The sequence below is a fragment of the Melozone crissalis genome, unplaced genomic scaffold (assembly GCF_028551555.1).
Source record: "Melozone crissalis strain CALT ecotype California unplaced genomic scaffold, PUWL_Pcris_2 ptg000247l_1, whole genome shotgun sequence".
In the NCBI taxonomy this organism is placed as follows: Eukaryota; Metazoa; Chordata; class Aves; order Passeriformes; family Passerellidae; genus Melozone; species Melozone crissalis.
The window spans coordinates 653,026-676,155 of record NW_026536006.1 but is presented as its reverse complement, the minus strand read 5'-3'; the positions used below and the strand labels follow the sequence as shown (position 1 = coordinate 676,155).

The window sequence follows — 23,130 nt, the reverse complement described above, 5'->3', positions numbered from 1 at the left end:
CTCTCACAAAGTGAGGGGTGTTTGCAGGACTGGGCCTTGTGGCATTTTTTGGGTATTTTTGTTTCTGGGGTCCTCCATCGAAAGGAGGAATGATAAATTTGACTTCATGTTTTTAGAAGGCTAATTTATTATTTTATTTATTATAAATATAAATATAGTCTATATAGTCTATATAATCTATATAATCTATATGTTCTATATAATATATATATAATATATATCATATATAATTATATGGTCTATATGTTGAATAAGTTCTATATATTCTATATATTCTATACAGTATATATAATGTATATAATATATATAATGTATGAAATATAATTATAATAATTATAAATGTTAGATATATATTATACATATTATTTATATTATATATTATAAATATATATAATTATATATATAAATGCACCATAAATAAAATATAAAAGAATGCTATACTTAACTATACTGAAGAATAGAGAAAGGATACTTATGAAAGGCTAAAAGATAATAATTAAAAACTTGTGACTCCTTCCAGAGTCCTGACACTGATTGGTCATTAAATAAAAACAATTTACATGAAGCCAATGTAACAATCACAATGTCCAACCACATTCCAAAGCAGCAAAACACAGGAGAAGCAAATCAGATAATTCTTGTTTTCATTTTTCCCTGAGGCTTCTCAGCCTCCCAGGAGCAAAGTTCTGGGCAAAGAGATTTTTCAGAAAATATAACAGGGGCTCATGGTGATTATATCCAATACAGGCCACCAAAATTACTGTCAGCTTTTGGAAAGCTGACACTGGGACTGGCTCCCTTGTGTTTGGTGCTCTGCAGGCCCTGGGATGGGGGAGTTAAATCCAGATTGTTGGCAGTATGTGCAGAAAAGAGTGGGAAATATTTATGTGAAAAGAAGCAAATAGTAAAGGTGTTTATTTTTTGTTGGGACAACTGGAATTGAGAGCTCTGGATTCTGCTCACACTGCTCACCACAGCACATGGTAACTGCAGAAAGGTTTGTGTAGGGGAGATTTGGTTTGACCTGGGAGGAGTTTTAACCAGCTGAACTTCTTTCCCAGATGCCAGCTCACCGGTGGACTCGCTGTACCAAGGTTCCCCTACCTCCTCCTTTAGAGCATCATTCCTTTCTCTGCTGCCAGATCCACAGTGCCATCTACTACAAGGACTAACTTCCTCCAGCTGCTCCCCAGGGGTGACCTAGCTGGTCAGCATCCACTTTGCAGTAGATTTGGAAGCAAGAGGATCACTTTTTAGTTTTTGTTTGGTTTGGGGTTTTGGTTTTTTTTTCCTCAAGAAAAGGCAGAAGTGGTAAAGCTGTGTTGTCTCCTGAAAGAAATGGGGCTCTGAGCCCAAGAGAGGTTTAGTTTTAGTCCTGTAAGTGCAGTGCTGTTTGTCCCTGGTTCTTAAACCCTTCTGTGTGGCAGTTGGGCTTTGGAAAGCTCCAGCTCCAAGTTGGGAATTTGCCTCCAGTTCAGTGTAAGAGTGCAGAGATACACAGAGCCTCTTCCCAGTGAGGAGTGACCCAAGGCAGCAGCTCCTGTGCTGGTCCTTGTGGAAAACCAAAAGGCAAAAGTGTTCCTGGAGTTAAGGTCTTGGTTATCCTGGGGAGAGGGGGCTGTAGCCAGGCTTTAACCCTGCTGGTTTTTCTGTGTCTGTGCTGTTGTTGGCCAGGTCAGCCACGGAACAGTGAGCACAGTAAAGTGGATGCTGAGCCAATAAAAATAACGATTCCCACCCTTCTCTGATTAATATGTGAAGTGTAAAACTGTTTCTTTATGGATTTCTTATCTATAATTTATAGGAAAACATTGATTTGGCAAGCTGTAAGATACTGTGTAGGATGGATTTCTGAATTCTGTTTCTGGCACACATTGAGGAGTGGAGCTGTGCATTCCTCAGCATCCCCGTGCATTGCTCAGCAGAACCTGCACGAGTGCAGCTCCCCACAGTCCAAGCTGGCTGAATCCCTTCCCTTCCATCCTTTTCCTGTGTCACAGCCCAGGTGTCCTGGTGTAGGGGCCCAGTGTCAGTGTCCAGTTGTGCAAGGAACTCAGCAGTTCAGGCTGGAGGGGCTGGCTTGCTTGCTGGTGGTGCTGCAGGTGCTAATACTGGATGTGGAACTCCAGGCTCATTCCTCAGCCACTGGGGGAGGGGGTTGAGATTTGATTAATATTTTCATTGTATAAATTGTTTTTTTTTTTCTAAACTGTAACAGTGTTTGCCTTTCACAGCTGTTGCAATATTGGCAGAAGTACTGATGGATCAGTAAACCTTTTCTTAAACTGTGTGCAGGTGTGTTGTGGCAGCGGGGCTGGGGTGGCTCTTGAGTGCTGGGCTGGGGCTGTGCCAGGGCTGGGGCTGTGCCAGGGCTGGGGCTGTGTCTTTGTGTCCGGGCTGTGTCTGTGTGTCTGGCACTGGGGGCTGTGTCTGTGTGTCTGGGCTGTGCCAGGGCTGGGGGCTGTGTCTGTGTGTCTAGGCTGTGTCTGGCACTGGGGGCTGTGTCTGTGTGTCCGGGCTGTGTCTGTGTGTCCAGGCAGGGGGCTGTGTCCTTGTGTCCCTCTGTCTGGGCTGTGTCTCTGTGCCCGGGCTGTGTCCCTGTGTCCATGGTCTGGCTCTAGCAGGGCCAGTGCCCACCTGGCACTGGGGGCTGTGTCCCTGTGTCCAGGCTCCATCAAGGCCAGTGCCCACCTGGCGTTGGGGGCTGTGTCCCTGGCTCTCTCTCATGGCCAGTGCCCACCTGGTGCCTGGCTCTGTCCCTGTGTCCATGGTCTGGCTCTATCATTGCCAGTGCCCACCTGGTGCCTGGCTCTGTCCCTGGGTCCATGGTCTGGCTCTATCATTGCCAGTGCCCACCTGGTGCCTGGCTCTGTCCCTGTGTCCATGGTCTGGCTCTATCATTGCCAGTGCCCACCTGGAGCCTGGCTCTGTCCCTGTGTCCATGGTCTGGCTCTATCATTGCCAGTGCCCACCTGGAGCCTGGCTCTGTCCCTGTGTCCATGGTCTGGCTCTATCATTGCCAGTGCCCACCTGGAGCCTGGCTCTGTCCCTGTGTCCATGGTCTGGCTCTATCATTGCCAGTGCCAACCTGGTCCTGGGTCCGGAGGTGTCAAACCTGCTGAGCCCTGATTGGCTGAAGCAGCTCCAGTGTCCCCGCGCCTCCTCGCTGGCGCAGAAGTTGCAGCTGGACGCCGCTCTCTGATTGGTGGAGGCGGCTGCAGCCTGAGCCACCTGACTGCCAAAAGAGCTGAATCCGCCTTCTGATTGGCCAGCGTCCTGCATCCGCCTCCTGATTGGCCAGCTTCCTTCATCCTTGCCCTGCTTCACCAGCTCAATCCGCTTTCTGATTGGCTGAAAAAGCTCGCAGCCAAGAGCCGCACCGTGATTAGCCGAGAAAGCTGCATTTCAATCTGCGTCCTGGTTGGCCCAACAGCTTCAATCTGCGTTCTGATTGGCTGAAGAAGATGGCTTTTTTTTTCAATCCGCCTCTTGATTGGTAGGAGGGAGGAGCGGCGGCCCTAGCGCGTTTCCCGATTGGCCAAGCGGCCGCAGCGCGGTTCCCCATCCATGTTCCCGGGCTGCCGCGCATGCGCAGAGGCGCGGCCGGCCGGTGATGGCGGGAGCGATGGCGGCCGCGGCCGGCGGGGACTCGGACGGGGAGAGCGAGGAGCTGGTGCTGACCCCGGCCCAGCTGATCCAGAGCCTGGAGCAGGTACCGGGGCTGCAGCCACGGGCGGGGCTGTGGGGCGGTGGGGCTGAGGATTCCCTCGGTTACACTCACACCGTGCCGTCTTTCAGGCCTGGCTCAATGAGAAATTTGCTCCGGAGCTGCTGGAGAGTAAACCTGAAATCATCGAGTGCGTGGTGGAGCAGCTGGACCATATGGTAGGTGTGAAAAATTAGTATTTATGATTGGATTTTCGCAAATATTAAAGTGAATATTATATGTGTTGTGTTAGGAAGTTATGCTGTGTTAATTCTCTTAAGTGGTGTGTTAAATATAGTTTTAGGTTATAACAAAATGTTAAAATAGAAACTGTGCTATGTAGGATGCTTTTTTTCTGAAGAAAGGCCTCATAGTGCAATAGCAGCCACAGGACACCTAAATCTTTCAGAGAAAAAGAATTTATTGCTCCGTTATCAGGAGAAATGAACTTCTTGTCTTGCTCGGGCAGAACGACGCCGTTAGAATTATGAGAAAGAAGTTGATGATGACCAGACAGAATCCTGTGTTTGAATGGAATTTATGCATCATGTATGAGGTGTATGAATATGCAACAGGCTGTTACTTTTAAGGGTTAATCCTCTGTTCACCTGTGTCCCTTTTCGGGCTTATTTTGCCCAGAAAAAGGTACCCAGACTGTCCATGACTCTGTTTCTATTGTCTCGTATTGTCCTAATTCAAATTGTCCAAATTATTATTACTGTAATTGTATTACTATTTATTTATTTTATTACTATTACTATTTATTTATTTTATTACTATTAAGCTTTTAAAATTTTAAAAACAAGTGATTGGCATTTTCACAGTAGTTGCTCCTGGCTTGGCTGTGGTGTGGGCAGGCCCTGCTTGCCTGAGGCTCTTTGGGAATGCTGGGCTTGTTTGCTCCCCTGCATGAGACAAAACTTCTCTGAGTTTCTTCTTTGAGCTTGCCTTGGAAAGGGGCTCAAGTACAGAAATTACACAAGTGCATTTTGATGACCCAAAGTGCACTGCTAAAACCTTAGTCTGGGTTTGTGGGTTCTATATACAAAACTTGTCTTCCTCTGTTATTTCTTTGATCTTTCAGCCATTGAATTTTCATTTCTTGTTGCTTTTTCTTGCAGGAAGCCAACCTGAAACGGGCCAAGAAAGGAGACCTGAAGGTCAGTGTGCATCACATGGAGATCGAGAGGATCCGTTTTGTGCTCAGCAGCTACTTGAGGTGTCGGCTGGTGAAGGTAACACTGCAGCCCAGAGGGGGAAAAAGGGGCATTTCAGGGGGATTTCACCTACACAGGGCCTCCTGCCTCAGCACAGCATTTAATTAAAGTGTCTTCTCTGAAATGTGACTCGAATTAATTTCTTAATTTGGTGTTGTAACGCAGGAAGATCACAGCAGTGTTGATGATAATATTGTGAGTGCTGCTGGCTTCATCTGAGCCTGGGCTGGCACAGCTGAGTGTGTCCCACTCCTGTCCCTGTGTCCTTGTGGCTTGGTGATCCCACCTGGTGTCACAGTTACTTCAGGAGCAGGGATTTGGGCAGCCTGCAGCTCGTAGGGAATCCAGTGGAGAGTGGGGGTTTAAACACTGAACTGGTGGGAGATCTGTGTCATCCTTTTGGGTTATGTTTCAATATTAGATAGAGAAGTTTTTTCCCCACATCCTGGAGAAGGAGAAATCTCGAGCTGAAGGGGAGCCCTCCATTCTATCACCAGAGGAGTTTGCTTTTGCTACAGAGTGAGTAGGTTTTCAATATATCTTCCTCCCCTTTTATAGATTATAGAAACTTATCTGTGTGCTTTTGCTGATGTTCTTGAAACTGTGAGCAGACAGTTTGAAGTAAGAATCAGTGTGTCTTACCAGGAGGTTTCCTTGTGGGCAGAAAAGGAACTGAAAATGACTTTGAGTCAGCTACCAGGGTAGGCCAGGGCTTGACTTTGGCTGTGCCCATGGCATGAGGCATGAGGAGCTGTTTCTTACTCTTGTTTTGAGCAGTTCTCTCCCTGCAGATTTGTATTTGATTAACCAACTCATTCTTCAATGGTTTCTTTCAGGTATATGGCAAACACAGAGGCTTACCTGAAAAACGTGGCCCTGAAGCACATGCCCCCTAACCTGCAGAAAGTGTCTCTCCTGAAGTCAGGTGAGTCTGTCCAGACTCCAGGGTAATCTGAAAACTGTAGAAGCACTCAGAAGTGTGGGGAGAGCTCCAGGGAGCCCCAAATGTAAGGGCTAAGTCTTTCAATTGGGCAAAGATGATGTGATGGCAATGCTGTAACATGGTTCTGTGCTGCTGCTGTCAAATCCCGTCTCACATCTGGTTGCAAGGCTCTGGTGTTCCCTCTGTTTGTCACCAGTCAGAGCCCTCGGTGCTCTGCAGAGGAATAGAAATGAGGGCTGAGCTTGTGCTCTCAATGTTTTTTCTGCAGTCCCAAAGCCCAACCTGGACTCCTTTGTGTTTCTGAGGGTGCTGGAGCGGCAGGAGAACATCCTGGTGGAGCCAGAGACTGATGAGCAGAGGTAGGGGGGCATTTCTGTGTGGGGCACAGGTGTCCCTGTGTCTCAGTGTCCCTGTGGGCAGCAGCAGCTCTCACCCCCTGTCTCTGCAGGGAATATGCCATTGACCTGGAGGAGGGCTCGCAGCACCGCATTTCTGTGTGGGTGTCCCTGTGTCTCAGTGTCCCTGTGTCTCAGTGTCCCTGTCTCAGTGGATATCCCTGTGTCAGTGGGTGTCCCTGTCTCAGTGTCCCTGTGTCAGTGGGTGTCCCTGTGTCAGTGGGTGTCCCTGTGTCAGTGGGTGTCCCTGTCTCAGTGGGTGTCCCTGTCTCAGTGTCCCTGTGTCAGTGGGTGTCCCTGTCTCAGTGTCCCTGTCTCAGTGTCCCTGTCTCAGTGGGTGTCCCTGTCTCAGTGTCCCTGTCTCAGTGTCCCTGTGTCAGTGGGTGTCCCTGTCTCAGTGTCCCTGTGTCAGTGAGTGTCCTTGTCTCAGTGTCCCTGTGTCAGTGGGTGTCCCTGTGTCTCAGTGTCCCTGTCTCAGTGGGTGTCCCTGTCTCAGTGTCCCTGTCTCAGTGTCCCTGTGGCAGCAGCAGCTCTCACCCCTGTCTCTGCAGGGAATATGCCATTGACCTGGAGGAGGGCTCGCAGCACCTGATCCGCTACAGAACCGTGGCCCCTCTGGTGGCCTCGGGGGCTGTGCAGCTCATCTGAGGGGACAGGTAAGCACCTGCAGGGAGGAGCAGCTACAGCTCCACCTCCCCTGCCCACAGCAGCACAGTGGGGTCCCTGTGGGGCTGCCTGGGGGCTGGGTCCCCTCCCAGGGCCAGGTCCATGGCAGGCAAAGCACGGTGGCACTGGAGGTGGGTACACAGTGTTCATGGTGGATCTGAGGCTGAGGGAAGAGATGAGGATCTGACTCCATGTTTCAGAAAGCTTGATTTTTATGATATATATTACATTAAAACTATACTAAAAGAATAGAAGAAAGGATTTCATCAGAAGGTTAGCTAAGAATAGAAAAAGAAAGAATGATAACAAAAGCTTCTGTCTCGGCTCTCTGTCCAAGCCAGCTGACTGTGATTGGCCATTAATTAGAAACAACCACATGAGCCCAATCACAGATCCCCCTGTTCCATTCCACAGCAGATAACCATTGTTTACATTTTGTTTCTGAGGCCTCTCACCTTCTCAGGAGGAAAAATCCTAAGGAAAAGATTTTCCATAAAAGGTGTCTGTGACATTGTACCACAGAGGCATTCACCACCCCCACAGCTCATCAAGCTCCTGATTGCCTGTGACATGCCCAGCAGACAATCCTTCCTGTGGCATTCCTGGCTGAGGGCAGGCTGTGTCACAGGGAAAGCTGCAGTGTGAAGCTGCTGCAGTGCCTTTTTTAAGAGCAGTGGCAGATGGCATCACTAAAATGGAACAGCTGTGGTCATGGACTCAGGAGAAAGTAGTTTCTGCTGTGTGTCACCTCAGTGCCCTCCCTGCAGAGGGTGAGGGGCTCTGGTACAGCTTCAGGTTGCACTGTCAGACCCCCTTGTGCAGAAGGCACTGCTGAGGGAAGTTCACAGAGTTCATTTTTGCTGGTCACACAAAGCAGAAGCTTTGGGAAGTTCACACAGTTCATTTTTGCTGCTCACACAAAGCAGAAGCTCCCCTGGCCATGCTGCCCCATGCAGGACAAGACAGGCTGTTGTGTGGTACCTCAGCTCAGAACCTGTGGCAAACAAGGGCTCATCAGGGCAGGGTTTCTCTTCCCTGCATGAGGAGTGTCTGGAGAGCATCTTCCCCTGCAAGGCTGGGGGTGACACAGGGCATCTTGCAGTGTGAGTGGCTTTGCATGTGTGGTTTATAGTCTTCCTAATTAATCCATTTAGGTAAAGAAGATTCTTTTCAAGTATAGACATTAAGAGGGGGCTGGGTTTAATCCTGAGGAATCAGTAGCGTGTTCCTCTGGACAGCCCTCCAGGAAGGGCTTGTGAAGTGTGTATTTACAGCCAGACAGCTTCACAGAGGTGACTGAAGCTTCCAGACAAAATCCTTGTTAATCTGCTGCTGTGGGAGCGTGCTGCACAGGATCTGCCTGAGGAGAGTGCAGGTGGCACCTCTGCAGCCTTTCTCCTTGGCCCTGTTCCCTTTGAATGCTTGTCCTGACAGCTTGTGCTTGTCACATGGCTGCAGCAGTGTCAGGGGCATCTGTCCTCTCCTAGGGGCTGAATTTACCTGCCCTGATGGTTTCCAGAGTGCCTGTGGTGGAGCTTGCAGCTGGCACATGGCTGTGTCTTCATTCTTGGCTAGGGAGGAGAGTGGAGATGGCTGAAATCAGTCAGGCTGCAGGTGAGAGTCACTTGTGGCACACCTGAAAATGTCACCTGAAAATGCTTTTGTGTCCTTCCAAGACTAAATACAGGGACATCTGTGTAACTGCTCACACTGCACCTGTGCAGTGTGAGTGTCAGGGGCATCTGTCCTCTCCTAGGGACTGAACTTTACCTGCCCTGATGGTTTGACACTGACCTGATGGTTTTCTGAAAATGCCACCTGCTTCTGTGTCCTTCCATGACCTCTGCAGTGTGAATGTGAGGGGCATCTGTCCTCTCCTAGTGGCTGAACTTTACCTGACCTGATGGTTTCCTGAAAATGCCACCTGCTTTTGTGTCCTTCCATGACTAAATAACTGTGTAACATCTATGGAACTGCTCACACTGCATCTCTGCTCTGTGCTGGAGGAAGGAGAAATGTGCACAACTTTATTGAGAAAATGATGGGTTTGGTTTGTCCTTTAAATGGAGAAGACACAGCAGGGCATCCACCTTAGAGAATGGGGAGAGTAAGAGCAGCTTTTCCAGTGTCTGTGGGTTCTGCTGTTGATGTCAAACACATTCCTTGTTCTCTGCTCTCCCCTGGGTGGAAATAGCTTGGGTTTACTCTCTGGACACAAAGTAGGTGGATGGTGGAAGAGGTCACAGGCAGGGCACTGACGCTGAGCTGCAATTTCCCTGCCTGAGCCAGAACTGCTCTCCTGGGGGCAAGAGAAAGGTGGGAACTCTTACATTGCTAGGAAGACTCATGTTTGTGTTGGCTGCCCCAGGTGGCTGAAGCTGGGGGGTTTGCACTAAGATGATGTGTTCAAAGCATGGTTTTGCATCATGTTTTTGCCAGCTGGGCACTGGGTTCAAGCTCACTTTGCATTGTGCTGCAGACATTCAGACATGGTGGTGTGGAAAGCCATGTAGAAATGTTGGTAGGTCGGTCAGCTGTGTCATGAGCTGATGAAAATCTGTGCTGTCAGCAGGAGCAATCAGGGCTGCTTAACATAAATGGCTGGACAGCTCTGGGGAGATTAGCAAGGAGAACAAGGCAGGGGTGATCTGCTTTAGGTGACAGTCTTTGCTGTCAAGGAGTCACATGTGACCTGAACAGTGAGGGTGATTTTCATTATGGATGTCAGGGACACCACATTATCTCTTGCGTGTGAGCAAATTTCCTTCTCAGTGCACACATCCAGGGTAAGAACTTCTGAGCTGGTAGAGCATGAGCTGGGGGTCTGGGGTTTTCTTAGACACCCTGGAAATCGCTGTCTGTGGAGAAATATATGAGAAGGGGTGTATGAAAGCAATTCAAACCTCCCCTATTAAAGCCTGGGTAAGAGGAACATATGAAAGTCCAAAGAAAGAGGAACACGTTAAAGCCTAGGTAAAGGAACATATTAAAGTCCAAAGTAAGAGGAACATTTTAAAGCCTAGGTTTGAGGAACATGTTAAAGCCTGGGTCTGAGGAACATATTAAAGCCTGGGTAGGAGGAACGTGCCCCCCTTTCTCCCAGAGCTCACTCCCGTTGTTGATATTGCACAGCTGCTTCTCCTCCAAAGGCACTCGTGGTTTTCTGGTACCAGGGCCCATTTTTGTGCTGTTCCCTCTCCCCGGTCCCGGTCCCGGTCCCGGCCCCTCTCCGGGAGTAGCGCAGCCCCCCAGGGGGCGGGGCTAGGTGGCACTGCCCGCTCCCATTGGCCAGCGGAGAGCGCAGGGCGGCGCTGATTGGCCGGGGCGGGGTGTCCCGGCCGCTGGCGCTCCCACGGCCCCATTGATGCGGAGCGGCCGCGGCGGGAGCGGAGCGGGCGGGACGCGATGAGCTGCGGCGAGTGAGCGGGGCCGGGCCGGGTGGGACGGGGGGCTCGCCGGGTCCGCGCCGCCTGACCCCCTCCTGTTGGTCTCTAGGCTTTTCCAGGTGTGCAGCGGGCGGGCTGTGGCCCCGCCAGCCATGCCCGTGGACCTGGCCGTGCGGCTGTGCCTGAGCCATTCGCCCCCCATCCGCAAACTGCTGAACTCCTACGAGGAGCTGCGGGGCAACCGAGGCCGCAAACCCCTCCGATCCTGTCTCAACCAGAAGCTGAGCGCAGAACCTGAGCCAGAGAGGCGAGACAAGGGCTCCAAGGGCCAGAAGAAGAAGCAGGTTGTGTTTGCTGATATGAAAGGGCTCTCACTGACAGCTGTCCGCTTCTTCTCAAAAATCGAGGAGGACCTCTGCGATTTGCAGCATGCCCTGTCAGACCTTGCTGGTTTCAGACCCAAGAAAAGCCCCCTGTGGGAAGCGGGCAGGTACGTGCTGGACTTCCCACAGCCGTCTGCAAACTACGTGGCTTTCAGGAACAGCCTGCACAGCAACTTGGTGTGCCTGGAGAGCTGTGTGATCCAGGGCCGGGCTCTGTCAGGGACAGTGAAGGTTCAAAACATCGAGTACGAGAAGAAAGTGACGGTCCGTGTCACCTTTGACGGCTGGAAGAGCTTCAGGGACATCCCTTGCCAGTACATGCACAGCACGTACGGCTCAGCCGACACGGACATCTTCACTTTTGAGCTTATCCTGCCCAAACCATCCATTTCCCACAGGGGTGCAGAGTTCTGCATCTCCTTCCAGTGTGGACAAAAGACCCACTGGGACAACAACCACGGGAAGAACTACAAGATCTGCCAGGTGGGCATGATCCGCCCTGCATCCTGTGCTGTGAAGAGCGCCAGCAGGGCCTGGGAGCACCTTGGCACCTCTGGGGCTGCTGCTCTAGTCCTGTCTCACCTGCAGACCTGGCGGCATTCAGAGACCCAGGCTCCTTATTGGTAGTGTGGGGACACGTAGGTGCCCTCCCTGTCCCTTGGGGAGGGGTCAGCTGCAGAAGATGCTCCTCACATTTTTCTTAGCTCCTTCATGGCCTGCTGCTCCATGAGCAGCCGCCAGTCACTGCACAAGCTTCTTCGCTTCTTGCTGCTGCTCCAGCGGCTGGAAGCTGCTGCTTGAAGCAACTCCTTCGTGTAGGTTCTCAGGGCAACACGAGAGTAGGGGCAGGGCTGCGGGCTGGCAGCCAGGCCGGGAGCCGCGGTGCCCGGTGCTGCCCAAGTGCCTTGTGTGGAGGGAGGGGGCACGAAGAAGAGCTCACCGCGGGCTGGCTGTGCCAGGAGCGGCGGGGTGCCTGCGGTGGTTGGTGCTGTAACGGGGAGTTTATTATATAATAAAGTGACGGCGTTTGGCGACTCCTGCCTCCTGTGCGCCTCCGGGGCTGGGGCGGGGCGGGGCCGGGCCCTCAGCGGGCGGCGGGAGAGACGCGCGGGCGCCCCCTGGCGGAGCCGGCGGAGTGAGGGAGCGGCGCGGCCCTGCGGGCGCGGCCCCGCGGGCGGCGCGCTGACGCCACGCACGCAGCGCGGTGCGGGGGCGCGCACGGCACGTGGCGGGGCGGAGCGGGGCCCGGTGGCGGCGGCGGCAGCAGCAGGTGAGTGACTGAAATAGTGAGTGAGTGACCAAACGCTCGCGGCGGCCTCCGCGCCCCTTCCCGCCCCGCACGGGCCTGGCAGAAAGGCCTCGGCCCGGCCCGCCCGCCCGCCGTTATCCCCGGGAGCGCGGCCTCCCTCAGGCCGCGCCGCAGTGCCCCCCGCGCCGGCCCCGCGCGTCCCCGCCCCGCGCGCACCGAGCACGAAGGGCGGGCCGGGCCCGGCCCTGCCGCGATCCGCCGCGCTCCCGGGGAGCAGAGCCGCGATCCGCGCTCGCCGCCGCCCCCGGCCCGGCCGTTATGCCGCTATGCCGAGCGGTGAATCGCTGCAGCCCCGACACAGCGGAGCGGGCTCTGTGCCGGCCGTGCCCCAGCCCCGGGGCGGGGCCGGAGGGGCGGCTGCGGGCGGCGGGAGCCCGCGGGCAGGGCCGCAGCACACGTGGGCTGTGCCGTGCCGGTGACTGGGGCACGGGAGTCACGGCTGAGTCCTCACGGAGCGCTGCCGCCTCAGGGGCCCGTGTGACCGGTCCTGCCTGTGATGGGGGACAGCGGTGGCATCATGGGCACGCGTGGGTGACGAGCTGCCGGTACACGGTCTGTGTGTCACTGTGAAGCGCTAACACTATTCTTAGCCTTACTGGTACAGCAGTGTTTAAGCAGCAGCTGGAACACAGTGTACAGGGGAGCAAGAGGATCTTTACAGACTCCTTTGCCCTGTGTGCTTTTCTGTTAAATCCCATCCTCAGGTAGCCTGTGAAGGTGGTGTCCAGAGGGCAGGCTCCCCCGAGCAGACTCATTTTTTATCATAAGGCACCGCTGACCCTGTGGGTGTGTGACCTTTGACTGGTTCCTGTGCCCCAGCAAGTTCTTCTTTGACTAATCATCAGCTGTAATTCCCCCCTTAGGGGCTAACTTCCTGTTCTGCACTGTTTGTAAATCTGCCCTTTGTCACTGGGGATGAGGCAGGAGCAGAGGAAGTGATGCCTGTCCAGGAATCTGGGTGCCTGGCTTCCTCACTTCTCTCGGATGCCCCTGAAATGAGAGACATGATAAAGCCTTTGTCACGAGGAAAGGTTTTCTGTCACTCCTTTCCTGTACTCGAGACCTGATTGCAGCATCCTGTGCCGTAGGTGTGGCTCTGGATGAGTGTGCATGGTATGACCGTACAGGATGAATGGCAGCAGGAGGTGATTCCCAGGGCTGTGACAGTGACAGGCAGTAGCTGGAGTATCAGAGTTGCTGATATAGAGTCTCAGTCTTGCTGTGGGGAGCTGCTGTGAGCGGTGTGACCTCAGCCCAGTACTGCCTTGCAGGTTTCAGAGCCCGCTGTCTCTGCGTTGACATCTCTGCGATCTGCTGACTCCAGTGCTGTCCTCCTCCTCCTCTGCTGCTGCTGGCATGTGAGTGCCACATCTGCCAAGGAGCCAGCTTGCTGTTTGAAAGCTTTCCAGGAGCACAGGCTTTCATTGGTGTCTGTGATGACCCTTCAGCGTGAGAGGATGCCAGGGGCCTCCAGAACTGAACCGGTTCCAGGCGTCATGCGAGGAGCGGCCGTGCTGGTGCCCGTGCCCTCGTGGCCAGAGCAATAATAGCTGCACACACGGTAGGCTCCTGTGAGTGCCAACTCCCTCGACCTCCTCCAATGCAGGCTCAGGGATGGACTCCACCTTGTCCCTCTGAAGAGACTCTGCATGCTCTCAGCAGCCCCCAGGGCATTCTGCTGCCAGATTCTCCAGGAGCTGCCCCGCAGCAGGACTTGCTCAGTGGCAGCCTGGGAGGGGATCAGTTCCTGCACTCGTGTTGCTGCCCTGCCCGTGGACAAAGCTGTGTGTGTGTGCTCTGAGCTCCTTGGCCTGCATCATCTGAACTCAGCCGAGCTCCTGGCAGACTCTGGGCTTGTTTTCCCAAGTGCTCTCTCTGATCCTGTGGCATTCCCTGTCCCAGAGCCGCGAGAGGATGTGAATGGGAATGGGGTCTCTGAGCACGCTGCAGACTCTGTGCATGTGTGACACTGTTGCTGACTAACAGGAGGATTGGTTCAGTGCTGTGAGCAGCCCTTGTGTCTGGCTGCAGGGCACCAGCCTTGCCTGGGCCCTTCACCATGTTCCTCCTGCTCCCCTTTGACAGCCTAGTGGTTAATCTCTTGGGGATTTCCATAACTGTCCTCTTCACTCTGCTCCTGGTTTTCATCATCGTGCCAGCCATTTTTGGAGTCTCCTTCGGCATCCGCAAGGTTTACATGAAAACTTTATTAAAGATTTTTCAGGTAAGTCGTATTTTCAGAGTGTTCTCTGTGTTTACAGAGGTTTTTCCAAGTATGGAAGAGAGGCTTTTGCCTCAGGAGGGGATTTTGGGTGACCAGAGTGGAAGATAGGGCTGTGGATGTGGTGCTGCTGCCAGTTCACCTCTTTGACTCATCTCAGCTAAATGCCATTGATGAGACCTCTGTTTGTGGGCTGTTTTTTCCCTGTAATCTAGTAAATCTTCAAGTAGAGCAATAGCCTGGCTAGGTGCAGGATCTGAGGGGGAGGTTGGAGGGGTTCATGTCTCTGTCAGGGCAGGGTGCTGCTGCAGTGGTGTCAGCTGTGATGAGGAGGGAGCAGAGCCAGCAGGCTGCTCCTCTCTGAGTCACATTTGGAGGAAACAAGAGCAGAGGAGGCAAGGCAGGACATTTGTGCTGCAAGCCCTGAGTGGTCTGTGGCCAAAACCCAGAGCTCTCCACATGCTGCTGTCCTGGAGTGTCACCTACTGAGCCCTGCCTGGACCTGCTGCCTTGGAGGACAACCAGCAGCCCTTGCCCACCCTCTTGGCACAGAGAGGCCAAGTGGAATTTTCCAGCTTGTTGTCATGCTGTTCCCTTGCCTGCCTTTGGTGGACTAATTTTATGGGCTGTCTCTGAGCCAACACCTCTTGAAGCAAGTTCCTGACCAGACCAGAATTTTTTATCTACTAGGAGTAGTACGTAAAGCCTATACCAGCCTACCCTGGCAGCCCAGGTGAAACAAAGTGTTTGCTAGGGAGGTTTTAGGCTCTTAAATATGGAGTTTGTGCTGCTGAAGGTTGTGTGGTGTAGCTACTGCTGTTGGAACAGGGCTGATTGTCCCAGAGTATCCCTGGACTGGAGCTCACAGTGTTCAGCTCTTTAAACTCTTGAGTCCTCCCAAAAGCCTGAGGTATAAATGGGAAGACCCTGGGTTTTGTTTTTAACACAGATAACAGAAGACCTGACTACAAATTTACTGACTGAAGCTGGCAGAAAAAAAAAAGTTTTAAATTGAGCTTTTCACAGTGTTTTCTTTTTTTTTTTTCCCTTCTCCCTTCAATTCAGGAACATTTACTCTCCACACCTATATTGGTGTTTGAAACTATTTTTCTGAAAAGACGGGGAAGTCTATTCCACCTTTTATTAAAGGATTTTAGTGGCTGGATAGAGGAGCACTCATGCACAACTGGTCACTGATTTGGTGGAAATTAAATTTGACCATAGAATTATATTTTGGAGGGCTATTTCCCAGCACTCGAGGTTAATATTGGGAACCCAGAGGGGCAGCACCTGGGAGTGTGGTGGGGTCTGGAAGCTTGTGAGGCACAGCCTGGCAGCAGCACACCTGTGTTGGTGGCAGGGAGGGCACCTGCCTGCTGCCTCTCAGGTGGGTTTGCTGCTGCCACAGTCAGGATGGAGATGGGCTGGCCTTGCAAGCACTGCCTTCTCCATAGGCTGCTGAGCTCCTGTGAGGTCACAGCTCCTCTCCTGACCTCTGGGACGGCAGCATCCAGGCAATCTTGTGCAATGCTGGAGTTGCAGCTGCAAGGTGAGCAGGATGCTCTGTGTGCAATCAGCATTCCCTCATTGCTGCCTCCTGGTATGGGCTGAGATTGGGATGCCCTTCCCAATCCCAACTTCCCTCTTCACAGAGAAACACATTGTACACAAATCCTTCTTCTTCAGAAGCTTCTCCTTCCAGACCTGTATGAATTACAGGCTCTGAAGGTTATTTGGAGGGCAGGCAGGAATTCTGCACAGAAATACAGCCTGCAGTTCGTGCTGCTGCCCTTGAAAATTAGCTGATAGAACAAGTAGTCCTGGCACAGGGTTTGGCAGCCAGCTGTCTGAGGGTGCTTGCTGCTGCTGTTTTGGGCAGATTGCTGAGCTGAGAAGCAGCAGCAGCCATCAGCTGAATCAGGGGGGACAGGATCCCATCCCATCATCAGCCTGATGTGTCAGCAGCAACCTGGAAACAGTCTCTCCTTTGAATTTGGGAGAAACAAGGGTTGAAGGGTAGCACTGGTGCCCCGACCAGCATCTACAGTGTGCTGCAGACAGCCCAGCAGCTGTGCAGTGGCAACCACGTGTGCCAGGTGCAGCAGAGCTGAGAGGTCACAGAAACTGCAGAAAACCTTGCTGTGCCATCTCAGCACTGAGCTGAGAGGTCACAGAAACTGCAGAAAACCTTGCTGTGCCATCTCAGCACTGAGCACTCTCCTTCCCTGTGGCACTCCCTGTTTCTCATGCCACTCTCTGCTTCCACCTCAGTTGGGTTCATCACTCACTCTTTCTTTTTTGTATGGAAGCCTCCTACTTTAGCCTCATCTTCTACCCTCTACTATGGTCCTTCCTGAAAGTCAGCTCTAAAATGGGCAGTAGTGTGGAGTTAAAGCTTTGCCAATCCTGATTGCCCTGTCTGTCTTGCAGTGGGCAACACTAAGAATAGAGCGTGGTGCCAAGGAGAAGAACCATCCCTTGTACAAGCCCTATGTCAATGGTGAGATCCTGCCCTGCATGGGTGCATGGAGATCAAAATTCTTGTGGGGAGGTGGAGTAAATGTGGTGTCTGAGCTGCTGGGAAGTCTTTTCCACGTGGGAGGGAGTTGTAGAGAGCTCTGTTTCATGAGGGAGCACCCTGGGGGCGGGGAGGGAAGGGAAGAGGACCCTGAGGAGGGCGGGTGAGGAAGGACCTTGACTTTGGTCTCTCTTTGAGTGGGCAAGTCCCATTTTGCTGAGAGCTGCCTGTGGTGTGTTGCAGGTATCATTGCAAAGGAGCCAACGTCCCTGGAGGAGGAGATCAAGGAGCTGCGCCGCAGCGGCAAAGCCCTGGACACGCCCGAGTTTGAGCTCTCAGACATTTTCTATTTCTGCCGCAAAGGCATCGAGACCATCATGGATGATGAAGTGACCAAGAGATTCTCAGCTGAAGAGCTGGAGTCCTGGAACCTGCTCAGCAGGACCAACTACAACTTCCAGTACATCAGCCTGCGCCTCACCGTGCTCTGGGGGCTCGGGGTGCTCATCCGCTACTGCTTCCTCCTGCCCCTCAGGTGAGCCCTGATCCTGGCACCTGCCTGCCAAGAACATGCTGCTGGCCTGGTTTTTTGTTTTTTCTAGCATGTAGTTTCCTTCTTTCTGCAGGATAGCCCTGGCATTTACTGGCATCAGCTTGTTGGTGACTGGTACCACAGTGGTGGGATATTTGCCAAATGGAAGGTGAGTGCATCTTTGAGGGAGAAGCAGATGGGGAGCGCTCCGTCCTTATAATCCTGAAATTTCCCTACAAAGCTTTGTGTTCTACCACCTGCAGGCAGAGCAGGTGGTCTCTGAGGAATGGACACCCTGTAATTTTCAACAAGGGGCTTAGATGTGAGCACTAAGCCTGTGGCAAAGCGCTGTGGTCTCTGAAAAGAATAATAACAGAAAAGAGCAAAGGCCAAAATTTTATTCTCTTGAGTTAAGAATCAGTGATCATAAGCTGACAGCAAAGCTCAGGGCATGCTGTGTTTCTGTAGGAGATTTCACTAGGCTGAGTGGCACTGTTGCAGGGGATATTGTAGTATATACAATATATATTGTGTATATATAATATATACAATACATATTATATATCGTATATATAATATACATTATATATACAATATATATTATGTGTTGTATATATTATATATATTATATATATAAAATATATATTATATATATAATATATATAAAATATATATTTTATATATATATATTCTATATAGAATATATAGAATGGGGAGTGATGTTCTCTGTCCTGGGCTGCAGGTGTAAGGATTTCCTGAGCAAACACGTGCACCTGATGTGCTACAGGATCTGTGTGCGTGCCCTCACAGCCATCATCACCTACCACGACAGGTAAGGGCTGTCTGTTCCACACTGTCCCTGCCCAGGGGTGCTCCATGCTGGGCATTATGGAGCTCTCTTCCTTCCTCTTTCTTCACCTCTACCTTTGTTTTGTAGAGAAAACAGACCCCGAAATGGAGGCATCTGTGTGGCCAATCACACCTCCCCCATTGATGTGATCATCCTGGCCAGTGATGGCTACTATGCCATGGTAAGGTACCAGCTCTGCCTGCCCACCTGCATGGAGGGGGCAGCAGAGCTTGTTGTGGGGCAGCAAGAGTCCTTTGAGCATGTAGAACTTCTTGGCCCTTCCTGACATGGTGGGGCACTGTCAGACTCTGTTGTCTGTGGTGTGCAAGCTCAGCCTAGAGCTCAGAGCACCAGGGGTCTGTGGGTGCAGCTTTGCAAGAAGAGCTCCGGGCTTTGCTGTTGCTGGAAGAGCAAAGTGCTTCCCCATGGGGAAAGCACTTGGGGTTTGCTGTGTCTGTCTTTCTGATCACAGCCTGGGGCTTTTCCTCTCAGCCTTTCCTGGGTAGGGGCAGAAAGATGAAGCTCAGTTTGGCTGTGGGTGCAGCCTTGATTTGATGTGTGCCCAGGTATTGTAAGTTGTGTGTTCTTGCCCTGTTCAGGTGGGTCAGATCCATGGAGGGCTCATGGGTGTGATCCAGAGAGCCATGGTGAAAGCTTGTCCCCACGTCTGGTTCGAACGCTCCGAGGTCAAGGATCGTCACCTCGTGGCCAGAAGGTGTGACAGTGGTGACAGTGGTGGCAGTGTGTGACAGTGGTGACAGTGGTGGCAGTGTGTGACAGTGGTGACAGTGGGTGGCAGTGGGTGACAGTGGGTGACAGTGGGTGACAGTGGGTGGCAGTGGGTGACAGTGGGTGACAGTGTGTGACAGTGGTGACAGTGGGTGACAGTGGTGACAGTGGGTGACAGTGGGTGACAGTGGGTGGCAGTGGGTGACAGTGGGTGACAGTGTGTGACAGTGGTGACAGTGGGTGACAGTGGTGACAGTGGGTGGCAGTGGGTGACAGTGGTGACAGTGGTGACAGTGGGTGACAGTGGTGACAGTGGGTGGCAGTGTGTGACAGTGGTGACAGTGGGTGACAGTGGTGACAGTGGGTGACAGTGGGTGGCAGTGGGTGACAGTGTGTGGCAGTGGTGGCAGTGGTGACAGTGGGTGACAGTGGTGACAGTGGGTGGCAGTGTGTGACAGTGGTGGCAGTGGTGACAGTGGGTGACAGTGTGTGACAGTGGTGGCAGTGGTGACAGTGGGTGACAGTGGTGACAGTGGGTGGCAGTGTGTGACAGTGGTGGCAGTGGTGACAGTGGGTGACAGTGGGTGACAGTGGTGACAGTGTGTGACAGTGGGTGACAGTGGGTGACAGTGGTGACAGTGGGTGACAGTGGGTGACAGTGGTGACAGTGGGTGACAGCTGCCTGCAGGGTCCCTCTGAGGGCTGGGGGAGGTACAGGGCTGCTCACCTCCCTTGGAGGAGGCCTCATAAGTGCTGGGAGATTGTGCCCCTGTTTTTGCAGCCTGATAGTGCCTGGTGACTGCAGGGTGTGGGTTGTGTGCTGTGTGGATTGCTGCTGAGGGTGTCTGTCCATTCTGCTGATTTTTGGCACTCTTCTCTTTAGGCTCACAGAACATGTCCAGGACAAAAGCAAACTGCCCATTCTTATTTTTCCAGAAGGTGAGTGCAATGAGGCCAGAGAAGCACCAGGTGGAGAAGGCACCTTGAGACAGCACCACATCTCTGTTCCTTTCCTTCTCACATAGCCAAGGGCTTGAGATCCTCCAGTGAGACAAAAGGGACACTGTGTCTTTAGAGCTGAGTGAGCCCAGAGTGACACACATGATGTCCCAGGGACCCTTTCTGTGCACACAGAGAGCAGGGCTTGGATGGAGAGTTAGGGGAGAATTGCTGGGTTCCTGTTGCCCTGCCCTTAAGCCTGTAGCTTAGACTTCTGAAATTGTAGAGGAAATTAAAGATTGTGCTTGCCTCTTACAGGAACCTGCATCAACAACACATCTGTGATGATGTTCAAAAAGGGGAGCTTCGAAATTGGAGCTACAGTTTACCCTGTAGCCATCAAGGTATGACAAGGCACAAGTCTGTCTGTCCCTCTGTACCTCTGTCCTGGCAGCCCAGCCCAGCCTGCTCTGAGGACACAGGAAAGCTGAGGTCATGTAGTGCTCTGGGAGAGCTGAGCTTTAGCTCAGTTTGGGGTGGAAGTTGGAGCCTCAGAGAGATTTCATGAACTCTTCTGCCTTTTAGTATGACCCACAGTTTGGAGATGCCTTTTGGAACAGCAGCAAGTATGGCATGGTGACCTACCTCCTGAGGATGATGACCAGCTGGGCCATTGTCTGCAGTGTCTGGTACTTGCCCCCAATGACCAGGCAGGTAAGGTGACCCAGATGTGTGACCACTTTCCTGTGTGTCCCTTTGCTCCTGCTGATCACTCTTGTTTTGCCCCAGCCTGAAGAGGACGCAGTGCAGTTTGCCAATCGAGTGAAGTCAGCCATTGCCAGGCAGGGGGGCCTTGTGGATCTGCTCTGGTGAGTCCCAAGCACCTTTTCTCTTCCTGCTGCCAGAGTTCCTTGGTCTGGGATGTGCTCATGGGCTGCAGAGCTCCATTTGTTTCTTGCTTAGAGTAGAACAGGGTAGGGTAAAGTTCTACCCCCTTGCTCAGGGTAGGGTAAAGTTCTACCCTCTTGCTCAGGGTAGAGCAGGTCTTTAGAGGAATGTCCTTCCTTGTAGCAGGGACCAAAATCTTTGCATCTTCTCTATGCTGGGCATCAGAGCTTCATTCTGTGATTCCAGCTTGCATTGGGATGCCCTGGGTTTGGCTTGTTTCTGCTCAGCAAGGTGTGATCAGCTTGGGAACTTGCTTTCCTGGGCACTGAGGCTACAGGAGGCAGGCTGGCAGTCTCCTGTAGCTCTGCTAGAGCAGCTCAGGTTTCTGGCAGAGTTGCTGTTTTGAGCACAGTGCAGGGCCATGGGGGCAGCTCCTGGCAGAACCAGGTAAGGAAGTGATGCCCTTTGGGGACAGGTGTGCCCTGGCAGCACGTGGCACTGGAATTCCGACTTGCCCAGATGAAGATGGTGCCTGCCTGCAGCCTCTCTCATATGACTCTCTCCCCAGGGATGGAGGACTGAAAAGGGAGAAGGTGAAAGATGCCTTCAAGGAGGAGCAGCAGAAACTCTACAGCAAAATGATTGTGGGCAACCACGAGGACCGGAGCCGCTCCTGAGTGTGCTGCCTCCAGCACTGCCACCTGCTCCAGCACAGCCAGGCCTTGTCTGGAGAACTCTCAACTCAATCTTTGGACTTGGGCTCCTCCAGAGCTGCTGGGACTCGCTTTTGCATCCTCTGGCTGTTGTTTTGAGGAGCACTAATGCTGCCTGGAGTCTTTGGGCAGCTCGTGGCAAAGATGCCTTCTTGTTACTGTTACGGTGAAGCCCCGTGCAGGGGCAGTATTAAATGAAACTCTGATGGTGTCATGTGCTTCCATCTGGTGCGTCCAGCCCCAGGGAAGGACTGGGGTGATGTGCATGTGTGTCATCACAGGTCCCTCACAACACAACAGCTGCTGAGCTGGGCTGAAATTGGCTGCCTTGACAACCAGGGGAATCCTCATCAGCCTGTCCCACTCATGTGTGAGGCATAAACCCCTTAGGAGCAGAATGTGCCTCTCAGGCCATTTTCAGATCCACTTCCAGAAGAAATCTTTTTCTTTTGCCACCTTCCTGTCAGCTTGACCCAGACTGTTGCTTCTACAGTGTCTGAGTAGCAGCCTCTACACTGCTGCTGGTGCAGTAAGGATCACACTCCTTGGAAATCCTTTCCTTACTCCTTGGCAATGTCCCTCTGTCCCCTGGGGCTGTGGGTGCCAGGTGTCCCTGGAGTGGCACGTGGGGCTCCTGAGGAATCTCTACATGCTGTAGTGGGAGCCTGGAGTGTGTAGGAGAGCCCAAGACTTCATGGCTAGGGCAGCAAATCCCTTTTAAACATCTCCTGAGGGAAACTGGCATCTGAGCTTGTCATGCACACACAAAAACTGGAATCTTGTGCTGGAGGTGGTGCCCCTTTTTGCTCTGCATGTAAATTATTTGGTAAAACAACTTGCATTTGAGCATTTCTCCCATGTGCTTTCCCATTTTCCTTACATTCCTACAAACTTGGGCACTTCTCTGGGTTCTCTTCTGCAGGCACTGCTACCTGCTGAAGCCTGCTTGCATTTTCTAGTGCTCTGGAGAAGGCAGTTCCAAAGTGCCTCCTTTGTACTTTGAGTATTTGTTGGGAAGGGCATCTGCCATGCCAGGTGAGGACAGCTGCTCTGTGTAAGTGGCCTTAAATCTGAATTTTCACTTTTTTATGTCCCTGATGGAACTTTGCTGCTCTGGCTGCCAGCTCAGGGGCCATTTGGATGAAGAGCCCTGGTCTGGGGAGGCACAGTGAGTTGTGGGTTGCTGAGGCAGTGCTGTGGATGGCCCTGCAGCTGGGGACACACCTGGGGGACAGGGACATCACTGCCTGCTGATCTCCTTCACTTCTCCCCGTTCAGCAGCCCCTCCTGAGCCCCACCAAGGGCTGTGTCCCCAGAGCTCCCCTCTCTGAGGGTGGCACAGACATTTCCTTCAGGTGCTCAGCCTTGCCATGCCCTCAGGCACCTGGATCCAGCTGCAGGTGCCTGCAGAGCCAACCTGCAGAGCCAACCTGCAGACCCTCCTCAGCTCTGCAGGACATGCAGCCACCCTGCAGTGCTTGGGGACAGTCCCCAGCAGCATTCAGGACACTCCACAGCAGGCAAGGAGCTGGCTGGACAGGTTAGGAGGCACACATCCATCTTCCCTTGCCTCTCCCACCCCATGCCCCCAGTCAATACGTCTCTCTCCGATGAGAAAGTTAATAAATTTAGCTCTAGATTAAAAGTATCGATCATTTCATTTGGAAGCCATAAATAACTGGGGGGGGGGAGCACTGGGTGGCCCACGGGGTAGGGGCTGCTGGCTCTGGCTGCA

The 23,130-nt window shown here is 52.5% G+C and overlaps 3 protein-coding genes across 5 annotated transcripts in view; all 3 read left to right on the top strand.

The window, feature by feature from the left end:
* The window catches only part of GOLGA7 (golgin A7), a 270,030-nt gene extending 268,046 nt beyond the window's left edge, over positions 1-1,984 (top strand). For both annotated transcript variants that reach the window (XM_054294372.1, XM_054294371.1), the window contains one exon: positions 1,062-1,984. The gene's annotated coding sequence lies outside the window, so the exon portion shown is untranslated. The remainder of the gene's footprint in view (positions 1-1,061) is intronic.
* A 1,624-nt stretch (positions 1,985-3,608) lies between these two features.
* Positions 3,609-11,616, top strand: GINS4 (GINS complex subunit 4). Of its 2 annotated transcripts, XM_054294360.1 has the most exons (8): positions 3,609-3,712; positions 3,799-3,885; positions 4,828-4,941; positions 5,345-5,442; positions 5,760-5,848; positions 6,135-6,225; positions 6,813-6,917; positions 10,423-10,510. In XM_054294360.1, exons 1-7 carry the CDS (start codon positions 3,614-3,616, stop codon positions 6,907-6,909), a joined length of 675 nt encoding a protein of 224 aa, XP_054150335.1. In that variant the 5' UTR covers positions 3,609-3,613; the 3' UTR covers positions 6,910-6,917; positions 10,423-10,510. The 2 variants fall into 2 exon arrangements, with proteins under 2 accessions (XP_054150335.1, XP_054150334.1); XM_054294359.1 differs by lacking the exons at positions 3,609-3,712; positions 3,799-3,885; positions 4,828-4,941; ... (1 more) ...; positions 5,760-5,848; positions 6,135-6,225 and having other exon boundaries at positions 6,830-6,917; positions 10,423-11,616.
* Positions 11,617-11,910: 294 nt separating this feature from the next.
* GPAT4 (glycerol-3-phosphate acyltransferase 4) lies at positions 11,911-21,619 on the top strand. The gene is made up of 13 exons (XM_054294385.1): positions 11,911-11,966; positions 13,277-14,229; positions 16,657-16,726; positions 16,988-17,279; positions 17,371-17,445; positions 18,019-18,108; positions 18,214-18,307; positions 18,726-18,841; positions 19,739-19,794; positions 20,113-20,198; positions 20,380-20,508; positions 20,584-20,663; positions 21,251-21,619. Exons 2-13 carry the CDS (start codon positions 14,065-14,067, stop codon positions 21,357-21,359), a joined length of 1,362 nt encoding a protein of 453 aa, XP_054150360.1. The 5' UTR covers positions 11,911-11,966; positions 13,277-14,064; the 3' UTR covers positions 21,360-21,619.
* The last annotated feature ends 1,511 nt before the right edge of the window (positions 21,620-23,130 follow it).

Bases quoted from the DNA above. Each gene is read 5' to 3' on its own strand.
- GINS4 (XM_054294359.1), top strand. From the start codon at position 10,466: ATGCCCGTGGACCTGGCCGTGCGGCTGTGCCTGAGCCATTCGCCCCCC.
- GPAT4 (XM_054294385.1), top strand. From the start codon at position 14,065: ATGTTCCTCCTGCTCCCCTTTGACAGCCTAGTGGTTAATCTCTTGGGG. The intron at 14,230-16,656 runs GTAAGTCGTATT...TCTGTCTTGCAG, and splicing joins CTTTATTAAAGATTTTTCAG to TGGGCAACACTAAGAATAGA. The intron at 16,727-16,987 runs GTGAGATCCTGC...GGTGTGTTGCAG, and splicing joins GTACAAGCCCTATGTCAATG to GTATCATTGCAAAGGAGCCA.